Source organism: Mercenaria mercenaria, chromosome 5 (genome assembly GCF_021730395.1).
Source record: "Mercenaria mercenaria strain notata chromosome 5, MADL_Memer_1, whole genome shotgun sequence".
NCBI classification, from domain to species: domain Eukaryota; kingdom Metazoa; phylum Mollusca; class Bivalvia; order Venerida; family Veneridae; genus Mercenaria; species Mercenaria mercenaria.
The window spans coordinates 13,866,300-13,893,221 of NC_069365.1; the positions used below are offsets into that span (position 1 = coordinate 13,866,300).

General features: G+C 34.9%; 1 protein-coding gene across 1 annotated transcript in view; it reads right to left on the minus strand.

Moving 5' to 3' along the window:
• Positions 1-26,182, minus strand: part of LOC123556492 (sister chromatid cohesion protein PDS5 homolog A-like) — a 66,368-nt gene extending 40,186 nt beyond the window's left edge. Inside the window, exons 1-8 of the mRNA XM_045347258.2 lie at positions 25,988-26,182; positions 6,146-6,269; positions 5,654-5,848; positions 5,263-5,349; positions 4,529-4,626; positions 4,032-4,158; positions 2,915-2,995; positions 415-555 (exon numbers count right to left, since the gene is read on the minus strand). Coding sequence (XP_045203193.2) covers positions 415-555; positions 2,915-2,995; positions 4,032-4,158; positions 4,529-4,626; positions 5,263-5,349; positions 5,654-5,848; positions 6,146-6,256 — 840 coding nt within the window. The 5' untranslated portion in view covers positions 6,257-6,269; positions 25,988-26,182. The remainder of the gene's footprint in view (positions 1-414; positions 556-2,914; positions 2,996-4,031; positions 4,159-4,528; positions 4,627-5,262; positions 5,350-5,653; positions 5,849-6,145; positions 6,270-25,987) is intronic.
• Between the last annotated feature and the right edge of the window lie 740 nt (positions 26,183-26,922).

The following is a 26,922-nucleotide window of genomic DNA, read 5'->3' on the forward strand; positions in this document are numbered from 1 at the left end:
AGCACACACTTCTTATGGTTGCTTACAAAAAGATGCACATTACATTAAAGCAGCATTAGCCTTTTGGAAGTTTAATATTGATCAGAAGATGTTGGAACTAAAACATTAAATATGTGCTTTAACAAAACATCTGCCCTGTTGTTAAAATGTCTTCATTTCTTTATGCACTGTTCAGCGATGTACTGTTTCACTTGAGAAATTTTCTTTATTAAGTTGAGACCCATAGTATTTCTCTTGGACTCCTAGGGCAAAAGTTGGAAAATGGAAAAACCCGAAGCTTGAGCTGAGGTTCAGGCAGCAGCCAGGGCCCCTCATAGGTCCTGTGAAAGCCCTGGTGGTAGGGATTACAAAGCAAGCCACCCTGTCACTGTTTTAGGCTGTTCTTAACATTTGGAAGATTCACAAGCAACCTACCTTCAGTTTAAACTCAAGCTGAGGGAGAACTGCTAACAATACAGATGGACAGACAGCATTCAGTTCATAAATCAAGTCATACAGATGTTCCGATAGCTCACTCTCTGATGTCTTCCCAAGCATCAAAGCGTTGTTGAAAAACTGCAAAATAATAATCAATTCAAATTATGGAAAGTGCTGTGGTGTAGTGGTACTCAGCATCTGATCCCTAACCAAGCACCAGATTCAAATCTTGGTCAGGGCAAAATTAATCCCAGATCACCCCAAACACTTTTAATATACCACATAGCCATTTAATATCCATAAAGCAGTCAACATAAGTTGTTGTTATTTAACAGCCAAAGCAAGACTTACGAACATTTATTCAGGCAGAGAAATCTAGAATGTATTTCACATGAGAATTAAGTGCTGCATTTTGATGAACAGCCTGCTACAGACGGTATAATCTCACTTCCTTTACTAACTAAAGCACCACATCAAACTTCCTAGCACCAGGATGAGATATCAGTTCAGTAGTGTTTTCCCCTGCCTTATATGGCATACCATGTGCCTTAACCCTTACCCTGCTAAATTTCTATAATGAACTTGTCCATCTTTCAATTTGGAGAGTACCATTAACTGTTAAAAGGGGTGCATACAAAAACATGAGGGCCATGAAGGCCCTGTATCGCTCACCTGACCTACTGACCTAAAGATCATCACGATTAACATTCTGATTAAGTTTCATTAAGATATGGTCATAAATGTGGCCTCTAAAGTGTTAACTAGCTATTCCTTTGATTTGACCCCGTGACCTAGTTTTTGACCCGACATGACCCAGATTCGAACTTGACCTAAAGATTATCAAGTTTAACATTCTGACAAAGTTTCATGAAGATTTAGTCATAAATGTGGCCTCTAGAGTGTTAACTAGCTTTTCCTTTGATATGACCTAGTGACCTTGTTTTTTATTCCACCTGGCCCAGATTTAAACTTGACCTAAAGATCATCAAGATCAACATTCTGACCAAGATTCATTCAGATATGGTCATAAATGTGGCCTCTTAAGTGTTAACTAGCTTTTCCTTTGATTTGACACGGTGACCTAGTTTTTGACCCGACATGACCCAGATTCGAATTTGTCCTACAGATCATCAAGTTTAACATTCTGACCAAGTTTCATGAAGATACAGTCATAAATATGGCCTCTAGAGTGCTAACAAGCTTTTCCTTCGATCTGACCTGGTGACCTAGTTTTTGACCCCACCTAACCCAGATTTGAACTTGAACTATAAATCATCAAGATTAACATTTTGACCAAGTTTCATTAAGATATGATCATAACTGTGGCCTCTACAGTGTAAACTAGCTTTTCCTTTGATTTGACCGGGTGACCTAGTTTTTGATCCTACATGAACCAGATTCAATCTGGACCTTAAAATCATCAATATTAACATTCTGACCAAGTTTCATGAAGATACAGTCATAAATGCGGCCTCTACAGTGTTAATAAGCTTTTCCTTTGATTTGACCTGGTGACCTAGTTTTTGACCCCAGATGACCCAATATCGAACTCATCCAAGATTTTATTAAGGGTAACATTCTGACCAAGTTTCATTAAGATTGGGCCAAAAATGTGACCTCTAGAGTATTAATAAGCTTTTCCTTTGATTTGACCTGGTGACACTGTTTTTGATTTAGGGTAACATTCTGACCAAGTTTCATTAAGATTGGGCCAAAATTGTGACTTCTAGAGTGTTAACAAGCTTTTCCTTTGATCTGACCTGGTGACCTAGTTTTTGAACCCAGATGACCCAATATCGAACTCGTCCAAGATTTTATTAAGGGTAACATTCTGACCAAGTTTCATTAAGATTGGGCCAAAATTGTGACCTCTAGAGTGTTAACAAGCTGTTCCTTTGATTTGACCTGGTGACCTAGTTTTTGACCCCAGATGACCCAATATCGAACTCGTCCAAGATTTTATTCAGAGTAACATTCTGACCAAGTTTCATTAAGATTGGGCCAAAAATGTGACCTCTAGAGTGTTAACAGTCAAATTGTTGACAACGGACGACGGACACAGGGTGATCACTAAAGCTCACCTCTGAGCACTTCGTGCTCAGGTGAGCTAAAAAGATACTGACTGAATGGCGAAGAGTGCAGGATGTGCAGGCTGATCATGATCTGCACTGGTCACAAAGGCAGAATCAGTCATGTCCAGCATGATAAGGGTTAACATATTGTTTAAACTATATCAATTATCACATTTTTCCTGAAAAAATTAATTTTAGCTATCATTTAGTGACAAATGACAGGAAATAATTATTTATAATTCAATGCTCAAGTATTTTAGAAATTCACACTGGTACACCTCTGTACATATTGCAACATGCTTTTTGAGGTGTGGGATAACATTAAATTTAGATCTAAACACTGAAAGCAGAACTGTCCAACATTTTAGCAAGGTAATCAGTTTATACCACATACTGACTGAAAAAACATATCTAGGAATACTTGCATTCTGTATGTAAGGCTCTATAGAATTACACGTCCTTATGAGAAGATCTTTGGCAAGTCCATATGCTTGCTTGTTCTGACTCTGAAAGAAAATCAACCTTTAGTTAATATTCATTATACACTTAAACTTTTCTCTCATGTATACATGCTCAGATTTTTCTTTCATGTACATATCTTCAATGTACCTCTGAGTTTCTATTTGATCTTTAAGTCTATAAAATACCAGTCAAAGCTAAGCCAAGTTAATTTCTGTTTCACAGGCACAGTTGAAAAATAATTTACTGTACAGAAAAACTTGCTCCACCTACAAAGTGCATGTATAAGCTCACCTTTGTTTCTAAAATAATTTCAGTTTAATCAAAACTGCAATTCAACACATTAATCAAGAGTATGATAAGATCTTTAGTGTGCAAACTTGACAAAATGTGGAGTGAGAATTTTTAAGATGGCTGCAGTACCCTTTACTTCAACTGGTTGGGTTTTAAGTTACACAAACACAGTTCAGGTCCAGCTCAAATGGTGGATGAAGGCTTCTTGTGCCTCCCCAATTGTACTTTCAGATACATGCTGGAACTTTGGTAGAACACCCAATCTTCCATGTCAGCTGGATGACTTCCTTAACATAAAGATCCAGGAAGGGTTTGAAAATAACAATTCGTGGTGGACGGATAGCTCAGTGGTTTGCACACTGGCCTTCCAATCCCGAGGTCGGGGTTCGATCCCCGGCAGCTACTCGGGAATTTTCAGAAATGCTTTTCAGTGTTTCCCACCCAACTAGAGGTGTACTGGTCAGGAACCCAGGCAATCCTTGTGTGTATTACTGCTATAAACTGGGCACGTTAAAGAACCAGGCTGTCTATTTGCAACGAGCTAGGCTAAGTTAGCCGGACAAGCCTGTATCTGATTTCTGATCTCTCTGTCGTGGGGGCTTTGTCTCACTCTGTCCCTCTGGTCAGATCGCTCTGTGTCTGTACTAGTAGAGGATGAATTATGCGCCCTGTGTGGCTGCATTTGAACTATGTAAAGCGCCTTTGAACGTGAAATTGATCATGAAAAGGGCGCTATATAAATCTGGTATAATAATAATAATAATAATATAATTCAGCAGGCAGATTTACCTTTTGTGGCTCTACAATATTGATGAGAAGGATATCTAGAAGTTCCTGTGATACAAGATCAGCCTCCGTCAACAATGGTGACATCATGTCTAACATGAAATTCTTCACCTTAGTCGTATGCTTCTCACTGAATAAACAACATCAAAAAATATTTTTATATATATATTCTATTAGAAAGACCATAAAATGAATGATGCAGTGTTAACTGTTGTACAAATGCACATACCTATTTCAAGTGTAGCATTTTTTCTTGTATTTCAACAAAAAGTTTACTTTGTCTGCAAATGTCTTTAGATTAAACTTTCACAAGGAACCAAAAGCCAGCCTTCGTTTTTACATTCCATAATACTATTAAGTCAAAATCATGTATGGTGTATACACAAACTTTTCAAACAGCTACATTTATTTGGAACAATTTGCTTTAAGACATTAAATAATGCATCTTATTGAAAGCATATATCAAATATGTTGATGTTTAATAAAAGAAAATTACATACTTAATTACTGAAAACATCAGTTTGAAGAGACTGCAGAATATTTCCTGATTGTCATCAAGCTCAATACAGATGTTAAAAGATTTCACCCACGCTAAATTCTGAAATACATGTATAATATGTTTATAGAACCATATCAGAACTTGACAAATTCTCTGAAAGTATTTGTCCTGCTGGACCAGATGTTTAGAATTCTCACTCTTACTGCTGCAATTTTTACATGTCCTGCAGATCGCCAAAGCACTGAAGAAAAATGTCTATTACACGATATTACATATAATGCATCTATTTTAAAGTCTACTGAAAAAGGTACATGCCCAAATCTTAAGTCGCGGACTAACAAGTGTCTAGCTTATGTCATCACAATACAGAACCATAATGGAATAAATTTTTGGAAATGCAATTAATATATCATTCAACTTCAATGTTTGATTACTTAGATATTTTGACTTTGAAGCAGAACAAGTTGGCAAATTAATACTCTCCTAAGCAGATTTCTACATGTATTTACCACTGGATGAGTGGATTTGTCAAACTATACATGTTCACATTAAATTTCCTTTCTCCTGCTCTGCAAATGCTCAATAAAATAAAATGTTGTTTCTTTTCCACATAAAAAATCATTTTCTCTTGCTCCAAAACTAATTGGTTATGTGCACTGTTCCATTAGCATGGTGATAATTGTGCCTTAAAACATTAATTTTGCACTTAAAAGGAAAGCAATCAACGTTACAAACCTCCAGAAGGTAGAAGTATCGCTTGAATGTTGGTGAATTTGGGTCTTCTAAACCTCTCAACTGTTTGTTCAGGAACATGAAAATATCCTGTAAGAAAACATGCAAACATTATAACCAGATATCTAAAACTGACTATAACACAAACTTATATGGTTCAATTTTTTTTTAAATGTCTAAAAAATTTTTTTAACATTTTACAATTTCCCCTAATTGGAAATACTGAATAGCATGTCTAACATACTGTAAATGCTGTAAGCCATAAAACTCTGATACCGTAGCAAATAATACCAATCTGTCAATTTCACCAGGTTACAATGGTTCCCGGAAGGCATCGATACAAGACATGCAGTGTATTTGGTTTTAATTCTTTACCAAAATACTTCATAATCACCTTCAAATGTGAAGCATCTCTGTAGGGTGCTTCTGGAGCAAATATCCGGAATACATCAGCAATACAACAAGCTACAAGAAGTCGTACATCCTTGTTATGGTGCTCAAGGAAGAAATCGGTTGCCAGATGTAGAGCCAGTCCTGTGAACTGGTCATTGTCATCCTGACCCATATCTTGGAACGCTCTTGCTATCAACTGTTAAAATAAAGTTATTTCTACAGTTCTAAAATATAAAGAAAATATTTGACAGCATTGAAAAGAACTTCAATATCTACAACAAAAATCTGAATCAAATCAATTTTTAGAACATCGGGGTAAAAAATATTACTGTACTACAGTCTGTACTATATCACACTTGAAAGAGTTTTTTAATTTTCTAAAATAGCTTTATTTGGAAAGGTCTGTCACTAAAAAAACTGTGCATGAAAACAAACACTGTGAAAGCTTCGATTTCCCTTGAAAAATAATTTAAAATTATCGCTAACAAAATACCTTTAACCTCCTGACAAGCTCATCTTTACCAAGCTCCTCTGTGACTTCCTTACAGCCAGGCGGGTAGATAATCTTCACCGCTTTGGTTGTCCCTCTAGCTATCACACTCATGGTGATGCTTCACCTGAAATGTAAGAATGAATTCAAATTCACATATATTTTGAACATTTTTTTCTTTATTTAGTGAAAATTCTACATCAGCATCTAAGCTATGGAAATACACGGTAATCCTTAATCTTGAAACAACTATGTGTGACTACACAAAACAAGTTTCTTTTATCTTTAAGCTGCGTCTAAACTGTGTCTGAGCCTTTTAAAAAATGCACTGATTCAGTGTTGGTAAAAAAAACCCAAAAAACCTCCATAACTTTGACTTCTCAGCTCAACATCTTGAATAGTACCATATTTAAGTTATATAAGAGACCATGTTCAAGCTCAGAAACTGAAATAACTTCACTGAAACAGCTTTCGACTGACAGACACAGACAAGGGAAGATCACAAGCAAATGCATAATAATATAATTATGCCCATAATCACTGAACAGAAGAGAACTGCATCTCCTTTGGAACTTTTATGTAAACGAAAAACAAGAGGGGTATCACACAACAAGAGGACCATGATGGTCCTGAATCGCTCACCTCTTCCCACATGACCCAGTTTTGAGTATGACGTTGTTTTTTCTATTATTTGACATAGTGACCTAGTTTTTGAGCTCATGTGACCCAGTTTTGAACTTGACCTAGATATTATCAAGATAAAAATTCTGACCAATTTTCATGAAGATCCATTGAAAAATATGGTCTCTAGAGAGGTCAAAAGATTTTAATAATTTTAGACCTACTGACCTAGTTTTTGACCACAGTTGACCCAGTTTCAAACTTGACCTAGATATCATCAAGATGAACATTCAGACCAACTTTCATACAGATCCCATGAAAAGTATGGCCTCTAGAGAGGTCACAACGTTTTTTTATTATTTGACCTACTGACCTGGTTTTTTATGGCACATGACCCAGTTTCAAACTTGACCTAGATATCATCAAGGTGAACATTCTGACCAATTTTTATGGAGATCCATTCACAAGTATGGTCTCTAGAGAGGTCACAAGGTTTTTCTATTTTTAGACCTAATGACCTAGTTTTTGACCGCACGTGACCCACTTTCGAACTTGACCTAGATATCATCAAGGTGAACATTCTGACCAATTTTCATGAAGATCTCATGAAATATATGGCCTCTAGAGAGGTCTCAAGGTTTTTCTATTTTTAGACCTACTGACCTAGTTTTTGACCGCACATGACCCAGTTTCGACCTAGATATCAACAAGATGAACATTCAGACCAACTTTCATACAGATCCCATGAAAAATATGGCCTCTAGAGAGGTCACAAGGTTTTTCTATTATTTGACCTACTGACCTAGTTTTTGAAGGCACGTGACCCAGTTTCGAACTTGACCTAGATATTATCAAGGTGAACGTTCTGACCAATTTTCATGAAGATCTTGTGAAATATATGGCCTCGAGAGAGGTCACAAGGTTTTTCTATTTTTAGATCTACTGACCTAGTTTTTGAAGGCACGTGACCCAGTTTCAAACCTGACCTAGATATCATCAAGCTGAACATTCTGACCAAGTTTCATGAAGATTTTATGAAATATATGGCCTCTAGAGAGGTCACAAGGTTTTTCTATTTTTAGACCTACTGACCTAGTTTTTGATAGCACGTGACCCAGTTTCGAACTTGACCTAGATATCATCAAGATGAACATTCTGACCAACTTTCATAAAGATCCCATGAAAAATATGACCTCTAGAGTGGTCACAAGCAAAAGTTTACGGACGCACGGACGGACGACGGACACCGCGCGATCACAAAAGCTCACCTTGTCACTTTGTGACAGGTGAGCTAAAAAAAGATGGCAATAAAAATAGCACAGCAGAAAAGACTGGCTGATTTCCAAGTTGCAAGAATTAGTCACAAAACTGGGTATATGAAAACAAGTTTATTTTAATAATTCTTTCAAAAATGACTACCATAGATACCCATGTATAATGCGCCTTTTTTTGACCCCTGGGACCACCCCGAATCGTGGGTGCGCATAATATACAGGTATAGACAATTTTCCTACTTCAAAACAAGTTTGTTACCGATGTTCGCCATTTTGGTAAAGGGAAACTACTCCCCGCGCTTACTGTCTCCGCTAAAATCTAAGATTGCCGTTACGTTCCGTAAAAGATCGAATTGTTTATTTTTCTTTGAAACAAAATTAATTTCATATAAATTTAAAAGTATTTTGACGAAAGAAATGTTTATAAATCACAAAAATTATGATACTAATTAAAGATCGAGAATTATCTTTAACCGAGATCAAACTGTGAACAACATAACTGACACGAGGTGACACGTTAATTGCCGGTAATTACTGGCTTTATGATCGTGACAAAAAGACTATCACACCTTTTGTTATCAGTTTGAATTGAGATGCTCATGTCATTTTGAAAGATACCATTCCGAAAGGAAAAAGTATATAGATAATTACTGTAGGTATAGACCAAGTATGTTTAAATTTATTAATTTGTTAACATCTAATAATATGAAGAAACTTGAAAAACTAAGTATTTTCTGTGACAAGATTATGCAACACTTCAAATAAGACTTTTTTTTCTTCTTTAGAACTTTGATAACCTTTTTACTTAGACCAGTGTGAAATTGTAAACATGTTTTTTGTTACTGTAAAATGTTGTACATACTTAAGATGATACATTTATATGTTTCAAGTTTGAAATACGTTTGTACGAATTTATATGCACTTTATAGATTGTCTGTAAATGTAATATATAGCCGTTTTCCATTATGTATTATGTATATAAATATATGATATCATACTGCTGATGTTTCCCGCTATAGTGGGACTTATGCATTTATTGTAAAATAAAATCTTGAAATCTTGAAATCGAAATATTGAATCAGCTGCTATTTATTTAATCAAAATAGTGAATTAAAAAAGGTAAAACAACAAATATAACAATAATTTACTGGTTTTATTTTCGAGAAAACAAAAATTGATAGTACCGTGAGACTGATGCTGCTCTCCGCCGCGGAGATAAAATTTATTATCGGTGTCGATGTAAACTCTACTTTCGTTTTCCATCCACCTCAAAAATTGACCAAATTTTTTTTTTTTTCCCCCCAAGGATTTTGGACTAAGATCGGGGGTGCGCATTATACACGGGTGCGCATTATACATGGGTATCTACGGTAAAATCAAAACCGTAGTAGTTAACCATTAAGAACATCATTCCTGTTCCATGCTTTGCCCGCGTTTTTCTTTGAGCAACTTCAAACAACGAGACTGTCAAAGAGCTCTGCCAAGCGGTTATATCAGAGGAGGATGGTAGCAAAATTTAAAGAACTAGAATGTTGAAAGGCAACAATGCCGTGTCCATTATTTATTGACACACCGCCTGAATGACTCCAACATTTCAGCGAATTGAAACAAGTTTTATTTCAATAACTTGACCCAAACTAAACTTATTTAACAGAAACGATCATCCACAAAAAAATTCCAAGTCACAAAAAATTTTTTTTACCAGGTACAGATATGTCAAAATACACCTAAAAATTTGATGTACCAGCCATGTTGTACCACAATAATGTGGTCTCTGTTTTTCCCTACAGCCAATAATAACAAAAGCACCGCCAAGCGGGGCATTATTTATGCCAAATAAAATATATATTTTAAGTTATGCTCTGGACATGAAATATGATGGGCAGATTTTACCTTGCTGTTAATTTGACCTTTGATCTACCACCCTAGTTCATACACTCTGCACATCATCTCTTCACCACCTACCTACATCCCAAATTTGAAATTAATATCTTGAATGGTTAATAGGTTGTGCTCGGAGCCTCCGGACACTAAATATGATGGGACAAGTTTGCCTTTTGAGCTAGATTTGTGACCTTGACCGTAAACCTACAGACCAGGTTCATGTTATCTGCACATTGTCTCATCACTACGTACCTACATGTCAAGTTTGAAGTCTATACCTTGAATGGTTAACAAGTTATGCTCCAGACTAGATATATAACAGACAGATTTGAACTTTGAGCTGAATTTCAGGGCAACAGGATTCTGAAGTATTTTACAAGTAAACAACTGCAAAATCACTGAAAATGGCAAATGGGAAACATCTACTGAACATCTTAACGGGTAGTTTGATAAACATCTGTGACAGTAAATTGTTGCAGGTCCCACATTGACAAAATGCGATCCAACAACATCAAAATTAAAGATGTAAAATTTAATCAAAATCTGATAAACTAGAGTTGTCCAGGAGTGACGAATTATACCCCCACAATATGGCCTTGTCACAGAACTAAGCCAATGTCAAATCCGAACTTGCTTGACCATTGACCTACTGACCATAAAATCATCTGCTAGCCATGATCAACCTCCCTATGAAGTTTCATGATCCTTCGCCCAAGCGTTCTCAAGTTATTGTCCGTAAACTCAAAATCAATATGGGTCATCTGCCTGACATGCGTTCTCAAGTTATTGTCCGTAAACTCAAAATCAATATCGGTCATCTGCTTGACATGACCAACCTCCAGATTAAGTTTCCTGATCCTAGTCCCAAGCATTCTCCTTATTGTCCGAAAGCTGTTTAAATGTTCCAGGTCACTGTGACCTTGACCTACTGACCTCAAAATCATTAGGGGTCATCTGCTAGTCATAACCAACCTCCCTATCAATTTTCATGATCCTAGGCCCAAGCATTCTCAAGTTTATATCATCTGGAAACCGTTTAACTGTTCCAAGTCACTGTGACCTTGACCTTTGACCTACTGGCCTCAAAGTAAAACTTGACCTGTATTTCATGATGTTACACCTGTGTACCAAAATTTATGATCCTAGGCCCAAGTGTTCTCAAGTTATCATCCGGAAACCATTTAACTGTTCCGAGTCCCTGTGACCTTGACCTTTGACCTACAGACCTCAAAGTCGAACTTGACCTGCATTTCATGATGTTACACCTGTGTACCAAAATTTATGATCCTAGGCCCAAGCGTTCTCAAGTTATCATCCAGAAACCGTTTAACTGTTCAGGGTCACTGTGACCTTGACCTTTGACCTACTGACCCCAATTCGAACTGGACCTATATTTTCTGATGTTACATCTGTGTACCAAAAATTATTTAAATTGGTCAAGCCTTTCATGAGTTATCATCTGGAAACCATGCAAAACCAACAGACGGACCGACCGCCAAGCTCACTCCTATATACCCGCCCCCACAATTTGATTTTGTTGGGGTATAATGAGGTCTGTACCTCTAGATACGCCTGGTAACAGCCTACTAACAAGTCCAGGAAAGTCACAAATTGGCTATATAGATAAATCCCGGGCCCTCACTCTACTTTGGGGGAAGGGGTCCGCAGCCCTCAGGCGGGGGAATTTTCGTGTCGTTTTAGCCAAAAGGGGGAATTTTCATTGCCTTCAAAGAATAACATACTATGTAAGAACTATAACATGTATAACTCTCATTACACTAAAGTTTTTTTCTTTTTGTCAACATACTACTGGTAACTGCAATTAAATCATGTCAAGGTCAGCTTTTCAGGGGACAAGCTATACCGTTATTAATGAAACTTCGACAAACTATCTAAAACAAGTACATTTATCATTACACATTTTTTTTAATCAATTTATATTTTAGTTGTCTAAAAGTGGGTGGGGTTTGGTGCCTTTGCATTTTATTATTAAAAATGCTTCAAAATAAGGGCTGCTTTTGTAACAGTGATCGTATTTTTCTTAAATGCAGACTTTCAAATGGCTTTTTATTTAGATTGTACTAAAAAATCTTGTAAGAAATGATGAAAATGTCCGAAAATCACGGTCGCGAAAAAGGGTGACAAATATGGAAAACGAAAGTAAACATTTAAAATTCTTGATGAAATACCTGTTTTAAATTTCTTTTTTTTTTTACCATACCTACTCAATTCTTACAATTTCTGCATTTAATTTATTTGGACCAAACAAAGCCTCGGCAATGATAATAAATTTTCTATAGACCGTAATGGTTGACCGGCTCATGTAATCGTTCAAGCAAACAAAATAATGATTTCAATTATCCAATTTGTGCAAAGACGATAATCTAAAGCTGCATTGTTTATCAATTAATTTTTACACATTGATCAGTAAACACCTTTGATAATGACAGGGATTATTGTACTAAATATAAACCGCGAGATGACCACGTGTCAATCGGCGCGTGGCGTGATTGACATCTGTTAGCAGCTAATTAACATATGACGCTCCGCCTACTGCCATACTTCCGCGTATGACGGCGAACAATATTGAAATTGACTGTGATTTTGATTGACAAGGGGCAGAACTTTCGAACTCGTGACGCATCAAACAAAATTTCTGCGAGTCAACCCGATGCACGGAGCATATTTTATGCGGGTCAAATACGAGTTTTTCTCGATTTTCGCGGATCAAAAACTCGGGTCAACCGAATGCCCAGTAAGGGGGAATTTTTTTTTCTGGAGGGGGGAAAAAAGGATACTATTTTGGCGGGGGAAGCAGCCGATATTCGGCGGCAAAAACGGCCGATCGAGGGCCCTGAAATCTAGCTATATATAGCTAGAAACAACTATAAAACCAATAACAATAGTTCAACATATGTCAGTGAGTATCAAATATAAAACAGTTATTATCCCATCCAAATGGTTTCCGAGACAAAAGACAATCATATATATGACAAAGAACGGAGATCTATTAAGTTTTAGTTTCAATACAAGTTGCGAATTTCTGCAACAAGTCATTAATGAATTAGTCTTATGCAACTATGATTCTTACAAGTGACACATTCTTCAATGATTAAATGCAAAATATTGCTGCATGTATTGAAAATGTGACTGCAAAGATCTTTGTTTTTTGTTACTGTCTTTCATCTTTTAAACCATTGGGACGCGACTATGACAATTTCGCATTTGACATTTTATCTTTATATATTTTGCATTATTATTTTTGGTTTTATAGCGAATTGTAGCTATATATAGCAGACACAATGCACTTTACCGGTATGTTATGTCTATGTCAACTGCGCATGCTCAAGCAAGTGCGCAGTCGTTGCTATGCTCTAGTAAATAAAACTAGAAATACATTCTGCATGCCTGCAGGCAGAATGTCGAGCCCGCCAGCTGTCTAAAAAGGTAACATTTATTATGGTATTTTGCGGTGTCAGAACTGATTTACACTAGCACCTGTATTTGCATATGGATTTTTTTTATCAATTATAAAAAAAAATCTATATAATATAAGTCCACACAAAACTGCTTACCATGTAGAGATAGGTCAAAATACACCGAAAAATTGGATGTAACATGCATGTTGTACCACAGAAAAGTGGTCTCAATTTTTCCCCACCTCCAGTAATAAAATAGTTACAATATAAGCTATTTATAGTAACAACAAAGGGAAGTAATTCTAAAAACAAGGTTGCATCATGGTGTTGAACATATGTGCCAAGTTACATCAAAATCCCCTAATGCATGAAGAAGACATGTTCCAGACAATGTCATTCTTGTATCTGACCTTTGGCCTCTAAGTGTGACCTTGACCTTTGACCTAGGGACCTGCCTCTTGCACACGACACTCAGTCTCATAAAGGTGAACATTCATGCCAATTTACATCAAAATCCCACCATGCATGAAGAAGAAATTCTCCCAACAAGCTTCAATTTGACATTTGACCTCCAAGTTCCAACTGTGACCTTGACCTTTGAGATAGGAACATAGTGTTTGTGAATGACATTCCTTCTCATTGAGGTAAACATTCATGTCAAATATAAACAAATATGGTCCATGCATAATGCATGTCAAAGTTATGGTACGGACAAACTTTAATTTGACCGTTGACCTCCAACTGTGACCTTGACCTTTGAGATAGGAACATGTGGTTTGCGCATGACATGCCTTCTCATTGAGGTTAACATTCATGCCAAATATAAGCAAGATTGGTCCGTGTATGTCAAAGTTATGGTCCGTACAAAATCGGACGGATGCACGCACATACACCAAAAGTGACGACTATGTTGAGCATACTATATTTGTAAAATGTGATAGAGTCAAGAAATTAGCATGTCATGCATTAAAAATGATTTACCAGTCACCGTGAGTTACCATACAATGAATACAGTCATTCAGTGTTATATGTGATCTTTACTTTGTTTAAATTTCAATGTTTTTCCGAGAAAATACTTGCGAGGATAAAATTGCCGAGGCATTGTTTTCTCGGCACAGTTTTCCTAATAAACTAGTCTAAAAGCCAACGCATGTGACTTCGGTAGCTTATACAATGCAGGTACTTTGTGATGTTTCCTCATTTGACGAATTTTTATAAAATACAATGCGTCAAAGTCATTTACTCGGCACATAGTCTCTGTCATTCTCAGTATTTTTTTAGAATACTCTGCCACGGAACAAACGTGTAGGTTATGTGAACAAGGAGATCGAATTTCCCAGGGCTTTTTTTAGGAGTTGGGGAAGATGCTGGGCGCTGGTCAAATGGGGAAAAATCACTTGAAAGAGGCCAATTTGGGGAAAATTCCCAATATTATATCCATCATGTGATACAGCTTTTACAGTGTATGACTATTAGTCATAAGATTTTTTACAGCAATTCAGATTCTAAGTTATCCTATTTCAGGGATCAAATTCTATTTTCCCCCATTAACAATGCAGTGCCATTTTTTCCACTAGCAACATGGTTGGTTCCACTTGGTTATTTGGTTTCATAATAAATGTTCAGCTCTGTTTCCAACGTTTTCACGGTTCGGACAGGCCGTGACTTTCTAGTTTCAGAACAAATCAAAGTACTTGATGATTCTTTGGACTTTTGGCTGGATGCGAAAGTTTTAAGTTCTTTCAGGTCACTGTCCATGGTGTCGCTAGAATTTTAAGTATCCCTTGTCCTTTTTCGCCTAAAGAAGCTTTTGATTTTCCTCTCCATTTTCGCATTTTCGAATCGCCAACCAAAACAAAAGTAAATTTCGTCTAGACGCTTATACTTAGATATCCGATAATTTCATTTATAATAGCAGCAAGCGTCTACAAGTGGTCACGTCAGGGTTTTTTTTTCTAGCTAATTTGGGAACATAGCCTATACCCCCAAAATTGGGAATTTTGACGCGTAAATGTTCCAAATTGGAAAATATTTAGTCCCATAGGATAAAGTAAGGATGTGTTCAAGCACTTTCTCATACACTTGTTTCACATTTTAGAACATCTTTAACATACTTCCATTATAAAATTGTCCATAATTTGGTAAATTTTTGTGCAATTTTGATGAAATTTTTTTCAGAATGTAGACTGGGAATTTTTGCACTCATTTTGGGAAAAAAACATACTTTTTGGCATTGGGCATATAGCCGAATAACGGCTATAAAAACAGCCGAAAAAAAAACCCTGCACGTTTTATCAGTAAAATAACTACCCCAAAGGAGCTTTCAAAGAGCAAAGGACAGTTTGAGCAAATTCGTCGATTATCAAACTTGATTGCGAAAATATTCCAGTGCCATGATTTCCTACTTGGATTTTTTTATTCTTACTCGAATTTCATGAGTTAGTGACCGCCAAATTCGATCCCTGAAACATAAGAATTGGAAAAAGATTGGGGAAAATTGATCTTTTGGGGAAAAATTTTCCAAGGGGAAGACGCCGACAATCGGTGTCACTTTCTTAGTAAAAAAACCCCCGTTTCCCATGTGTAGGGTACCAAAAGGTCACGTGGGTTGGCCATCCTAATCATGGTACCAATCAATCTAAGCGGATATTTCATTTTTTTTATGTCTTCGTTTTCCTAACATTAAAATGCAGTTATGCAGGGATATAAATTAACAGTGCGACCAGATTTAAAGCTGGTCGAGTCAATTTTCCATGATAGTTGCCCAGTAGGCGAATGGCTTTGGATTCTCCTAATGTCAATATTCTGGGTTTTCCGAGACTGTCTTACTAATATACATGACGTCACTTAAATCGACAAATTAAAATTACCGATACTTACTACGACCAATCGGCATACGTGGATTATTTACTCTGTCACTAACATTATGGCTGCGCCCATAGAAATACTGCACTAAAAAGTAGAGGTTTATTGAAGGCTTTTAAAGTAACTTAAAGAGCTTAGAACGGCCGGTCGCTGCAGCATAAGGAAATACCAGGATTATGAAAAGTCCTAAAGACCAAAGAGGACTTTTAATGAAAAATGGGCTGTTAACAGACCATGGCTGCTTAGAGCACGGACCGCAACATGGTTTGTACTTTTTGTACAATAATTTCGTGCGGGTTGCGAGTCCTGTACCTCGAAAATGTAACAAAATACTAGAATTCAGATGTCCATAAGCATGCAGTATCTATCAAAAATGCCCATAAACAACCCATATCCTCCTCTAATGCTGCAAAAATCATTCAAACTTTAAATTAAATGCGTCCGTGTTTAAGAGGCTGTGTCCTATGTTTAGAACTGCACTGGTTGATTACAACTTTCCTCTTTCAGTGTGAGTTTGATGAGTGATCTGTATTTAAGAAATTGATGTATTTTGGCAGGAAGCAAATTACAAGACTTATCATTAAGTATGTAGATCTAAACCACTGCAGGGTTTTCCCTCGGGTTTTTTATTTGGGAGTCCATGGACTCCCATGGCTTCTAATTTTAGGGTCCCTAATAATTTTTAGGGGTCCACAAATTATTGATCTTGAAAATGGACATTATTACTATAAAAATTTACCCTAAAACCGATTGAACTTAATTGTATCTTTTTAATTTAGATAGCAGTTGATTCAATATTTCGGAATCATGGTATCTTTCAAAATGGCATGAGCTTCTCAATTCAGACCGATTACAAAAGGTGTGATAGTCTTTTTGTTATGATCAAATAGCCAGTAATTACCGGCAGTTAACGTGTCACCTCGTGTCAATTATGTTGTTCACAGTTTTATCTCGGTTAAAGATAATACTCGATCCTTAATTAGTTTCATAATTTCTGTGATTTATTAATATTTTTTCATCAAAATACTTTAAATTTATATGAAATTAATGTTGTTTAATAAAAAAATAAACTATTCGATCTTTTACGGAACGTAACGGCAATCTTAGATTTTAGCGGTGACAGTTAGCGCGGAGAGTAGTTTCCCTTTCCAAAATAGCGAACATCGATAACAAAACTTGTTTTGTAGTTGGAAAATCGTCTATACCTGTGTATAATGAGCACCCAGGATTCAATGATGGTCCCGGTGGTAAAAAACTGCGCATTTTACATGGGTATCTGCGCAAAGGAGTTTCGTGACCAATTTTGCGGGTCCAGTGGGACGCATAGGCACTAAAAAATGCGAGTTCAAAGCAGTAAAAGCGCGTCAGGGACGACGAAAAACTGCGTCCGGGAAAACCCTGCCACTGTTAGTATATTTTTCCGCTAATGATAGCTGGGTCCCTAACTTTTAGGCTGTGCCCCTAGAATTTGCCTGTAAGGAGCCCAGATGGCTAATAGGGTCTGAGTGTTAATTTATATCCCTGTTATGGGTAAGGCTTAGAGGGATATAACTATAAAATAACAGGTCATAAAATAAGTCATCCCAATTAATAAGCAAAACAGCGTTCAACACTAACAGAAGAAAGAAACAGAAAACATTGTCAGAGAAAGAAAAACAAAAAGCATATGAAAGTACTAGAGGGAGAGAACATTTCATCCATCATTGCAAAAAATTTATACATGGCTAATACATGACACTTCCAAACATGAAATTAAATGTAGTGTTTGTTTTGTGAATTGTTTGAAAGTTCAGAGAATTAAATATGGAAGTGGCTATTCCTACGGTCCCGTAAGAATAGCCTCACAGGCTATTCCTACGGCTCTCCCGTAAGAATAGTGAAATAGCCCGCAGGTGGCTATTCCTACGGCTCTAAAGACAATTTTATATGTCCACCTTGTATTGCATTGTACTGAATTAATTCAACTGGTATATTTTCGAACAAATTGTTTACTTATAATGTTTTGTTCCATTCTCATTACTTTCATTTCACAAAATGAATACATTATTTCAAGAGAATTTCTACTGGGGTGACAGAAATCTAATCAAATTAGCGTAATCTAGACATAAAATGTAAACTAATAATTATTTTTAAAAATCCTTTTAAGCTTTTATTAAAAATATAAATCTACGTGTGCATGTCAATTTTCAAGAAAAAAATATTTATATTTAGGGTGGTTTTGAAGCGAAAAACCGTATACGGGTCTAGATTTCGCCCGATTCTACATGCGCGGAAATCTCAAGTGACAGGTAAAATCAAGACATAAAATTTAAGGTGATATTTTTCTTTTTAAATCTTTTTATGCTTTTATTAAGAATATATTTCTAAGTTTGCATGTCAATTTTCAAGAATTTTTTTCATATATAAGGCGGTCTTGAACCGAAAAACGTATACGGGTGTTGATTTCGCCAGATTCTCTTTTATTAATAATTTTTCAAAATCCTTAAGCTTTAAACAGGAATATAAAATTACATTTGTATGTCAATATTCAAGAAAAAATATTTATATTTAGGGTGGTTTTGAAGCGAAAAACGTATACGGGTAAAAGCTTAAAAGGGTTTTAAAAATTATTCATTACTTTATGACTTTATGACTTGATTTTGCATGTCGATGACCATCTGGCAAAATCAACACCCGTATATACTTTTCGTTTCTAATTAATACTTAGAATAAGTATTTTTTCTTGAAAATTGGCATGTACACGTAGAAATATACTCTTAATAAAAGCTTAAAAGGATTTTAAAAAGTATTCAACACTTCAGATTTTATGTCTTGATTTTGCCTTTCACTTGAGATTTCTTCGCATATAATTTCTGTCCAAATCAACACCCTCAAACGTTTTTCTTGAATAAAAGCTTAAAATGATTCTTTAAAAAAATCATCACTTTAAATTTTATACCTTGATTTTGCCTGTCACTTAAAATTTCTGCGAATACAGTAGAATCTGGCGAAATCAACACCCGTATACGTTTTTTGTTTCAAAACCACCTTATATATGTACATATAACTATTTTTACTTGAAAATTGACATGCAAAGTTCTCTCTCGATGTGGTACTGAAAAGTAAACAATTTGTTCGAAAATATAGGTTATTAATAGAACCAGACCAGCCCGGCCCGGCCCGAACCACGGAAATAGCCGATTCTGATTGTACGGAAACCATCGGAAACTTACGGACGGAAGGCTAATATAATTACGAATGATATCGTGTCGATATCAACTTACATATTTAGAATTTAGTAAAAAAAAAAAAACACTGAACTTTATGATGCCCGCGAGGAACTTCTTTGATGAATGGGTTAAAACTGCGTGTTCTTTCTGGTTGCAAAAACGTCTTAATATAATTTGTAAACTTGTACACAGGAAGTCGTTATACATAGCGTTGTTCTGACGAGCCTTCTAATTAGTTCCTGATATTTTGTATTGTTATCATTATATACTATTTTACTATTTTATAATCACGTTTTGTCCAAAAAGTTGTTATATTTCGAAGAAAGGAATTCCTCTCGGGCCTCAAAGAGTTTTTGTTTCACCTGTGCATTCCCAAAGCCTAAATAATTTTTTGTGTCCGGTAACATGCCTAACAAAATAGGTAGTAAAAAGGCAGGATTTTTTATACTTTTTTGTTCAATGAGACTTTACGGAAATTATTTTTATGTCAAAAACAAGAGGGCCAAGATGGCCCTAGGTCGTTCACCTAAGAAACACTCCATAACAGTGTAAAACATGTTTGACCTAGTGATTTCATGGAAACAAATATTCTGACCAATTTTCAGTAAGATTGGACCAAAAAATTGGTCTCTTGCGATAAAACAAGCATTTTCTTAGATATGACCTAGTTTTTGACCCTAGATGACCCATGTTCAAACTCGACCTAGATTTTATCAAGGCAATCATTCTGACCAAAATTCATGAAGATCAACTGAAAAATACAGCCTCTATCACATACAGAGGTTTTTTCTTTGATTTGATCAAGTGACCTAGTTTTTGACCTCAGATGACCCATATTCAAATTCGACCTAGATTTCATTAAGGCAATCAACCTGACCAAATTTCATAAATATCAACTGAAAAAAACAGTCTCTATCGCATACACAAGATTTTTCTTTAATTTGACCTAGTGACCTAGTTTTTGACCTCAGATAACCCATATTCAAAACCGACCTAGTTTTCATCAAGGCAATCACTCTGACCAAATTTCATGAAGATCAATTGAAAAATACATCCTCTATTGCATACACAATGTTTTTCTTCGATTTGACCTCGTGACCTACTTTTTGACCCCAGAAGACCCATTTTCGAAATCAGCCTAGATTTTATCAAGGTAATCATTCTGGCTAAATTTCATGAAGATCAGTTGAAAAATACAGCCTCTATTGCATACACAAGGTTTTTCTTTGATTTCACCTAGTGACCTAGTTTTTGACCCGAGATGACCCATTTTCGAACTTGGTCTAAATTTCATCAAGGCAATCATTCTGACCAAAATTCATGAAGATCAATTGAAAAATACAGCCTCTATCGCATACACAAGGTTTTTACGTGATATGACCTAGTGACCTAGTTTTTGACCCCAGATGACCCATTTTCGAACTCGGCCTAGAATTCATCAAGGTAATCATTCTGACCAAAATTCATGAAGATCAATTGAAAAATACCGCCTCTATCGCATACACAAGGTTTTTCTTTGATTTGACCTAGTGACCTAGTTTTTGACCCGAGATAACCCATTTTCGAACTCGGCCTAGATTTCATCAAGGCAATCATTCTGACCAAAATTCATGAAGATCAATTGAAAAATACAGCCTCTATCGCATACACAAGGTTTTTCTTTGATTTGACCTAGTGACCTAGTTTTTCACCCGAGATGACCCATTTTCGAACTCGGCCTAGATTTCATCAAGGTTATCATTCTGACTAATATTCATGAAGAAGAATTGAAAAATACAGCCTCTATCGCATACACAAGGTTTTTCTTTGATTTGACCTAGTGACCTAGTTTTTGACCCGAGATGACCCATTTTCGAACTCGGCTTAGATTTCATCAAGGTTATCATTCTGACCAATATTCATGAAGATTAATTGAAAAATACCACCTCTATCGCATACACAAGGTTTTTCTTTGATTTGACCTAGTGACCTAGTTTTTCACCCGAGATGACCCATTTTCGAACTCGGCCTAGATTTCATCAAAGTTATCATTCTGACCAATATTCATGAAGATTAAATGAAAAATACAGCCTCTATCGCATACACAAGGTTTTTCTTTGATTTGACCTAGTGACCTAGTTTTTGACCCGAGATGACCCATTTTCGAACTCAGCCTAGATTTCATCAACGTTATCATTCTGACCAATATTCATGAAGATTAATTGAAAAATACAGCCTCTATCGCATACACAAGCTAAATGTTGACGGACGACAGACGACAGATGACGGACGCCAGACATCGAGCGATCAGAAAAACTCACCTGAGCATTGCTCAGGTGAGCTAAAAATGAATACGAATAATTTCTAATATCACTGACAATTTTTAAAGAATAGAATGAGCAGTTTTTTAAAACTTTTTATTAAAAAGTTTTTAAAAAATCTCAAAGACCATAAAACATTTAGGGTTTTATTAATAACCGAAAATATACCATTTGAATTAATTCAGTACAATACAGTTCAAGATGGACATACAAAACTGTCTTTAGAGCCGTAGGAATAGCCACCTGCGGGCTATTTCACTATTCTTACGGGACAGCCGTAGGAATAGCCTGTGAGGCTATTCTTACTGGACCGTAGGAATAGCCACTTCCATTAAATATGAAATGATCATTGTTGATTTGGGCGGGTCCTGCAATATACCACTAAGGACCGCTAAGGACCACTAAGGAGGTACAAAGGACCACTAAGGACCTCTAAGTGAGCACTAAGGACCACTAAGGGGTGACTTAGGGTACAATAAGGGCCCTTAAGAAAAATCTAAGAAATAAATGTTAAAATAAAAAAGATATGAGTAAATTATTTCAGGCAGTTTTCCTAGCAAAGACCGCTAAGGAGGCACTATGGGCCACTAAAGACTATTAAAGATGCACTATGGACAAATTAGGGGCAATTACGATAATAATTATTGAAAGCAGTGCCAATAGATTGTATTACTTTAATTTTCAAGTTTAAATTTTAATTATAAGATAGAATGGCCAGCTAACAGAGTGCTTAAGTTATAAATGTCTCATGAATAAATATGCATTTTGTCTGTATCACATAACAACACAATCAAAAATTAGTAACTTTATTGTCTTCAATCTAAAATCATGAAATCTTATTTAACCTTACTTAACGATATAATAATTATAATATATTGATATAATGTACCTTAACAAATTCATATACTATATGTCTTATCAAAAGTTCTATATACATACATACTAATCAATTAAGTCAACGGAAATTTTAATTAACCTTATTTATTGATTTTTTAAGAAATCCATACTATATCATAATATTATGTCATATCAATAAATCATATATTATATATATTTTTACAGAACAATAAAACACACAATTGCATTACTTATCAAAAGTTCTATGTACAAACATACTAATCACTAAAAGTCATTGAAAATTTTGATTTTAAAACCTTATTTTAATTTTGTACCTTAGTTTAACAAATTCATATACTATATTATATGTCATTTCAAGAAATCAGATATATATTTATAGAATATTAAACACTGTACACAATTGCATTGCTTATCAAAAGTTCTACAAACATACTAATCACTAAAGTCATTGAAAATTTTGATTAACCTTATTTTAATTTTGTACCTTAACAAATTCATATACTGTATTTTATGTCATTTCAAGAAATCAGATATATATTTACAGAAAAGTAAAACCATTATATAATATGCCCACTTATTTAGCCTGATTAATGTATAATAAACAAGATTATCATTATCATACAAATCTGTATAATCAAAAAGTGTGCCCACTTAATCAGCCTGATTAATGTGTGATAAACAAGATATTAAAGGGCAGTGCTATACTTCTACTTGATTATACAGTAGCAAAGTTTAAACATGCATCTAACCTAATCAAAGTTGACATGTGGGGAAAAACTTTTGTGTTCAAATAATTCATAATTAATATTTTATACAAATAAGGGAGAAGCTTTTCAAATTGTCAATATTATTTCGAGATTATTTTAAAATATCATATGTTAACTATAATGGGTTTAAATTAAATAAACTAAATTTCAATTTCATGTCAAGGAAATATGTGACAGATTCAATAATCCTTTACTGCTTATCAAGCAGATTGTTAAATTTACTTAGACTTTAACATTTAATTTGTAATTCTTTAAACAACGGACATACTAGAATATTCTGTTATATATATTTTTTGCATCGTTAATAAACATAACATTTTCAGTAAAATCAAATAATATCAAATTAGTAATTATTCATACAATGGACATACTAGAATATTCTGTTATATTATTGTTTTTGCGTCATTAAGCAGCATAACATTATTCTAGTAAAATCAGATAATATTTTATTGAACGGTCATACTAGAATATTCTGTTATGTTATATTATATATATATATATATATATTTTTTATTTTCTGTTATATTATTTTTGCATCTTTAAGCAGCATAACATACATCTCTGAGTCTGTACACAGGTTTTTTTTACGTGGTCTTGCAGGCATAATGACAGATTTTAAACAGTAGTAACGCTCGAACATGTATATCATAAAAGATGATAAATTTAGGTGGAAATTTTAATATTATATACAAAATACAAAATCTTGCCAAATGAGTAAAGTCACCTACCTGTATAACTGCAAATATCTTGTACAGACAATTTAAACATCCAAGGTAGGATTAACACTTAATCACATAGATAAAGTAATTTATTAGTCTAATAATTGCAATTGCAATTACTTACTTTGAGAAGGAAAAAAAAAGGTGCAAAAACCATAAGTGTACCTACAAAGGACTAATTAAATATCATTTTCCACTGAATAGTTGTTTGTAACAATTTTTACAATACAACAGAGCAACAATTTAATATAACTGAAAGATTTTATCAAACAGACAGCTTGAATGGATGCAATCAAGAAATCTGCAAAATATATTCATTTCTTAGAAAGGGAATTATTTATGACAAATTAATTATTGATATTTATTTCTGTACAAATTTATCATATATGCTTCTATATTCGAAGACATATATTTTAGAATCAATATATTTAGATATTTCTTTTCACTTGATGGTATAAAGAAAACTGCCTGAAATAATTTACTCATATCTTTTTTAAAAATTTAACCATGCTATCTTATAATTAAAATTTAAACTTGAAAATTAAAGTAATACAATCTGTTGGCACTGCTTTCAATAATTATTATCGTAATTGCCCCTAATTTGTCCATAGTGCATCTTTAATAGTCCTTAGTGGACCATAGTGCCTCCTTAGCGGTCTTTGCTAGGAAAACTGCCTGAAATAATTTACTCATATCTTTTTTATTTTAACAGGCTGGTAACATTGCCCGATCGGGCTTATGACACAAAAAGTAATATTTGTTGAAAAATAATGAATATATTTCTTTCAAACTTGGTCCATTTGTTAAGCATAACAAATGATACAAATTAGAATAAAAATAACTTGGTTGCCTTCAGTTTTGGTAGAATTATTTCCCCTTTTCAGATTTTTATGACGCATAATCTTTGAAGTCCATAAAAACAATGTTCTAATGCTAAGTTTAAAAGAAAAAAGGGTTAAATGGCTTTCTAATGCTCTAAATTATTGCGCTAGTACATGAATGTAAACAATTTACTCTGCTTTCACTTACAACATTATAGAGAAATGTTAGTCCTAAAAAAATTGCTCATACATCTGCACTAGAAACAAAGTATTTACCCTAAATATATAGAATAAAGGTATTGGCGCACAAGTTTGGAGCACTAGAAAGCCACTGAACCCTTTTCTGTTTTAAACATTGCATTAAAACATAATATTTTTGGACTTCAAAAATTATGCATCATAAAAATCTGAAAAAGGGAAGTAATTCTAACTAAACTGAAGGCAACAAAGTTATTCCTATCTTGATAAGCATTATATGTAATGCTTAACAAATGGACCAAGTTTGAAAGAAATATCTTCATTATTTTTCAAGAAATATTACTTTTTGTGTCATAAGCCCGATCGGGCAATGTTACCAGCCTGTTTAACATTTATTTCTTAGATTTTTCTTAAGGGTCCTTATTGTACCCTAAGTCACCCCTTAGTGGTCCTTAGTGCTCACTTAGAAGTCCTTAGTGGTCCTTTGTGCCTCCTTAGTGGTCCTTAGCGGTCCTTAGTGGTTTATTGCAGGACCGGATTTGGGCACCCTTATCTTACAACCCAATTTTTCGATTTTCAAAGTTGGGGAGTCTTGTGACTTCTTGCTTGGAACAGTTAGTGTCTCACACTGCCACATGAGTAAGGCTACCTTACAGCGCACCTTAACACATGTGAAGCGTGCCTTTTTTCTCTATTTTTTTTTTATGTTCTGATAAGTGCACATAAATTTTGTGATATTTCTGGTACCTGGGACCCAGGCTGGTTAAGAGCATCAGATTCTAAATCTCAGATATAAATTAAGCATTGAAAGATATGGAAAACAAAATTAAAGTACGAATAAGAGGTAATTTAATGCATTTCGGTGATTTGCGAATTTAGGGGCTCCAAGCCAAGGAAATTTTGCACTCACTTTCTATTCGAATGACTAGAACCTCTGTCTTCGTCTCGTCACGACACCTTGTCAAGAAAATAACAATATTCTTAAATTTGAAGATATATCCTGATTTTTTCTGTTATCTACATCCAGTGATGTAAATTTTATCTTTTATTTTTTACGTTTTCAGGGACAGGAAACGGCGCGAACCGACATTGTTACTCTGACGAATGTTTTTTGTAACGGGAAGTTTGATTGGTCAATCATTTCCATAATGTAAAAACGACTAATAATCAATGAAGTTGTTGTCATCTAGGACGTACGTTCAAAATTACTCAAATAATACGTTCAAAATTACTCAAATAACTGGAATTCAGTTAATGTCAAAATTTGAATCGTAGCCTTTTCATCTTAATTAAGCCGGAATTGACACTTCTGATTTTCGTTAGGATCAGTCAAAGATCATGCATTTTTTTTATATTCTGACAATACACCGTACTACATTAGGGACATAAATAGATATATTCCCAAGTACATTTATACATTGACGACATGAAAGAAAACTTATTTTTTTTGCAAAAAGTATGGTGGCACATTTCTGCCACGAGATCGCTAGGTAGCTATCGCGATACTTAAACATAATCTTGATAAAGCGGACTTTTCTGAAAAGATTGTCTCAATAGTCGAACGTTTCCTGGAAGTACTATAGCGATAATTTACATCATTATCTCGATACCTTTTGTGTAAGTGCCCTCAGCTGCCATTTATAAGCTAGATAGCGTTTTAGATACATTCAGTAATTATCTTGATATTTCGACTTTTTTGAAAGGTTTATCTAAACGGCCTAAAGTTTCCTAGAAACGAGCAGCATATCTAGAAAAAATATTGCGATAATGCTTTCAGAAAAAACGCACAACTTTGCTGGTAAGTTTAAAATATTATATTATTACCGAGCATCTCGTGGCAGTTCC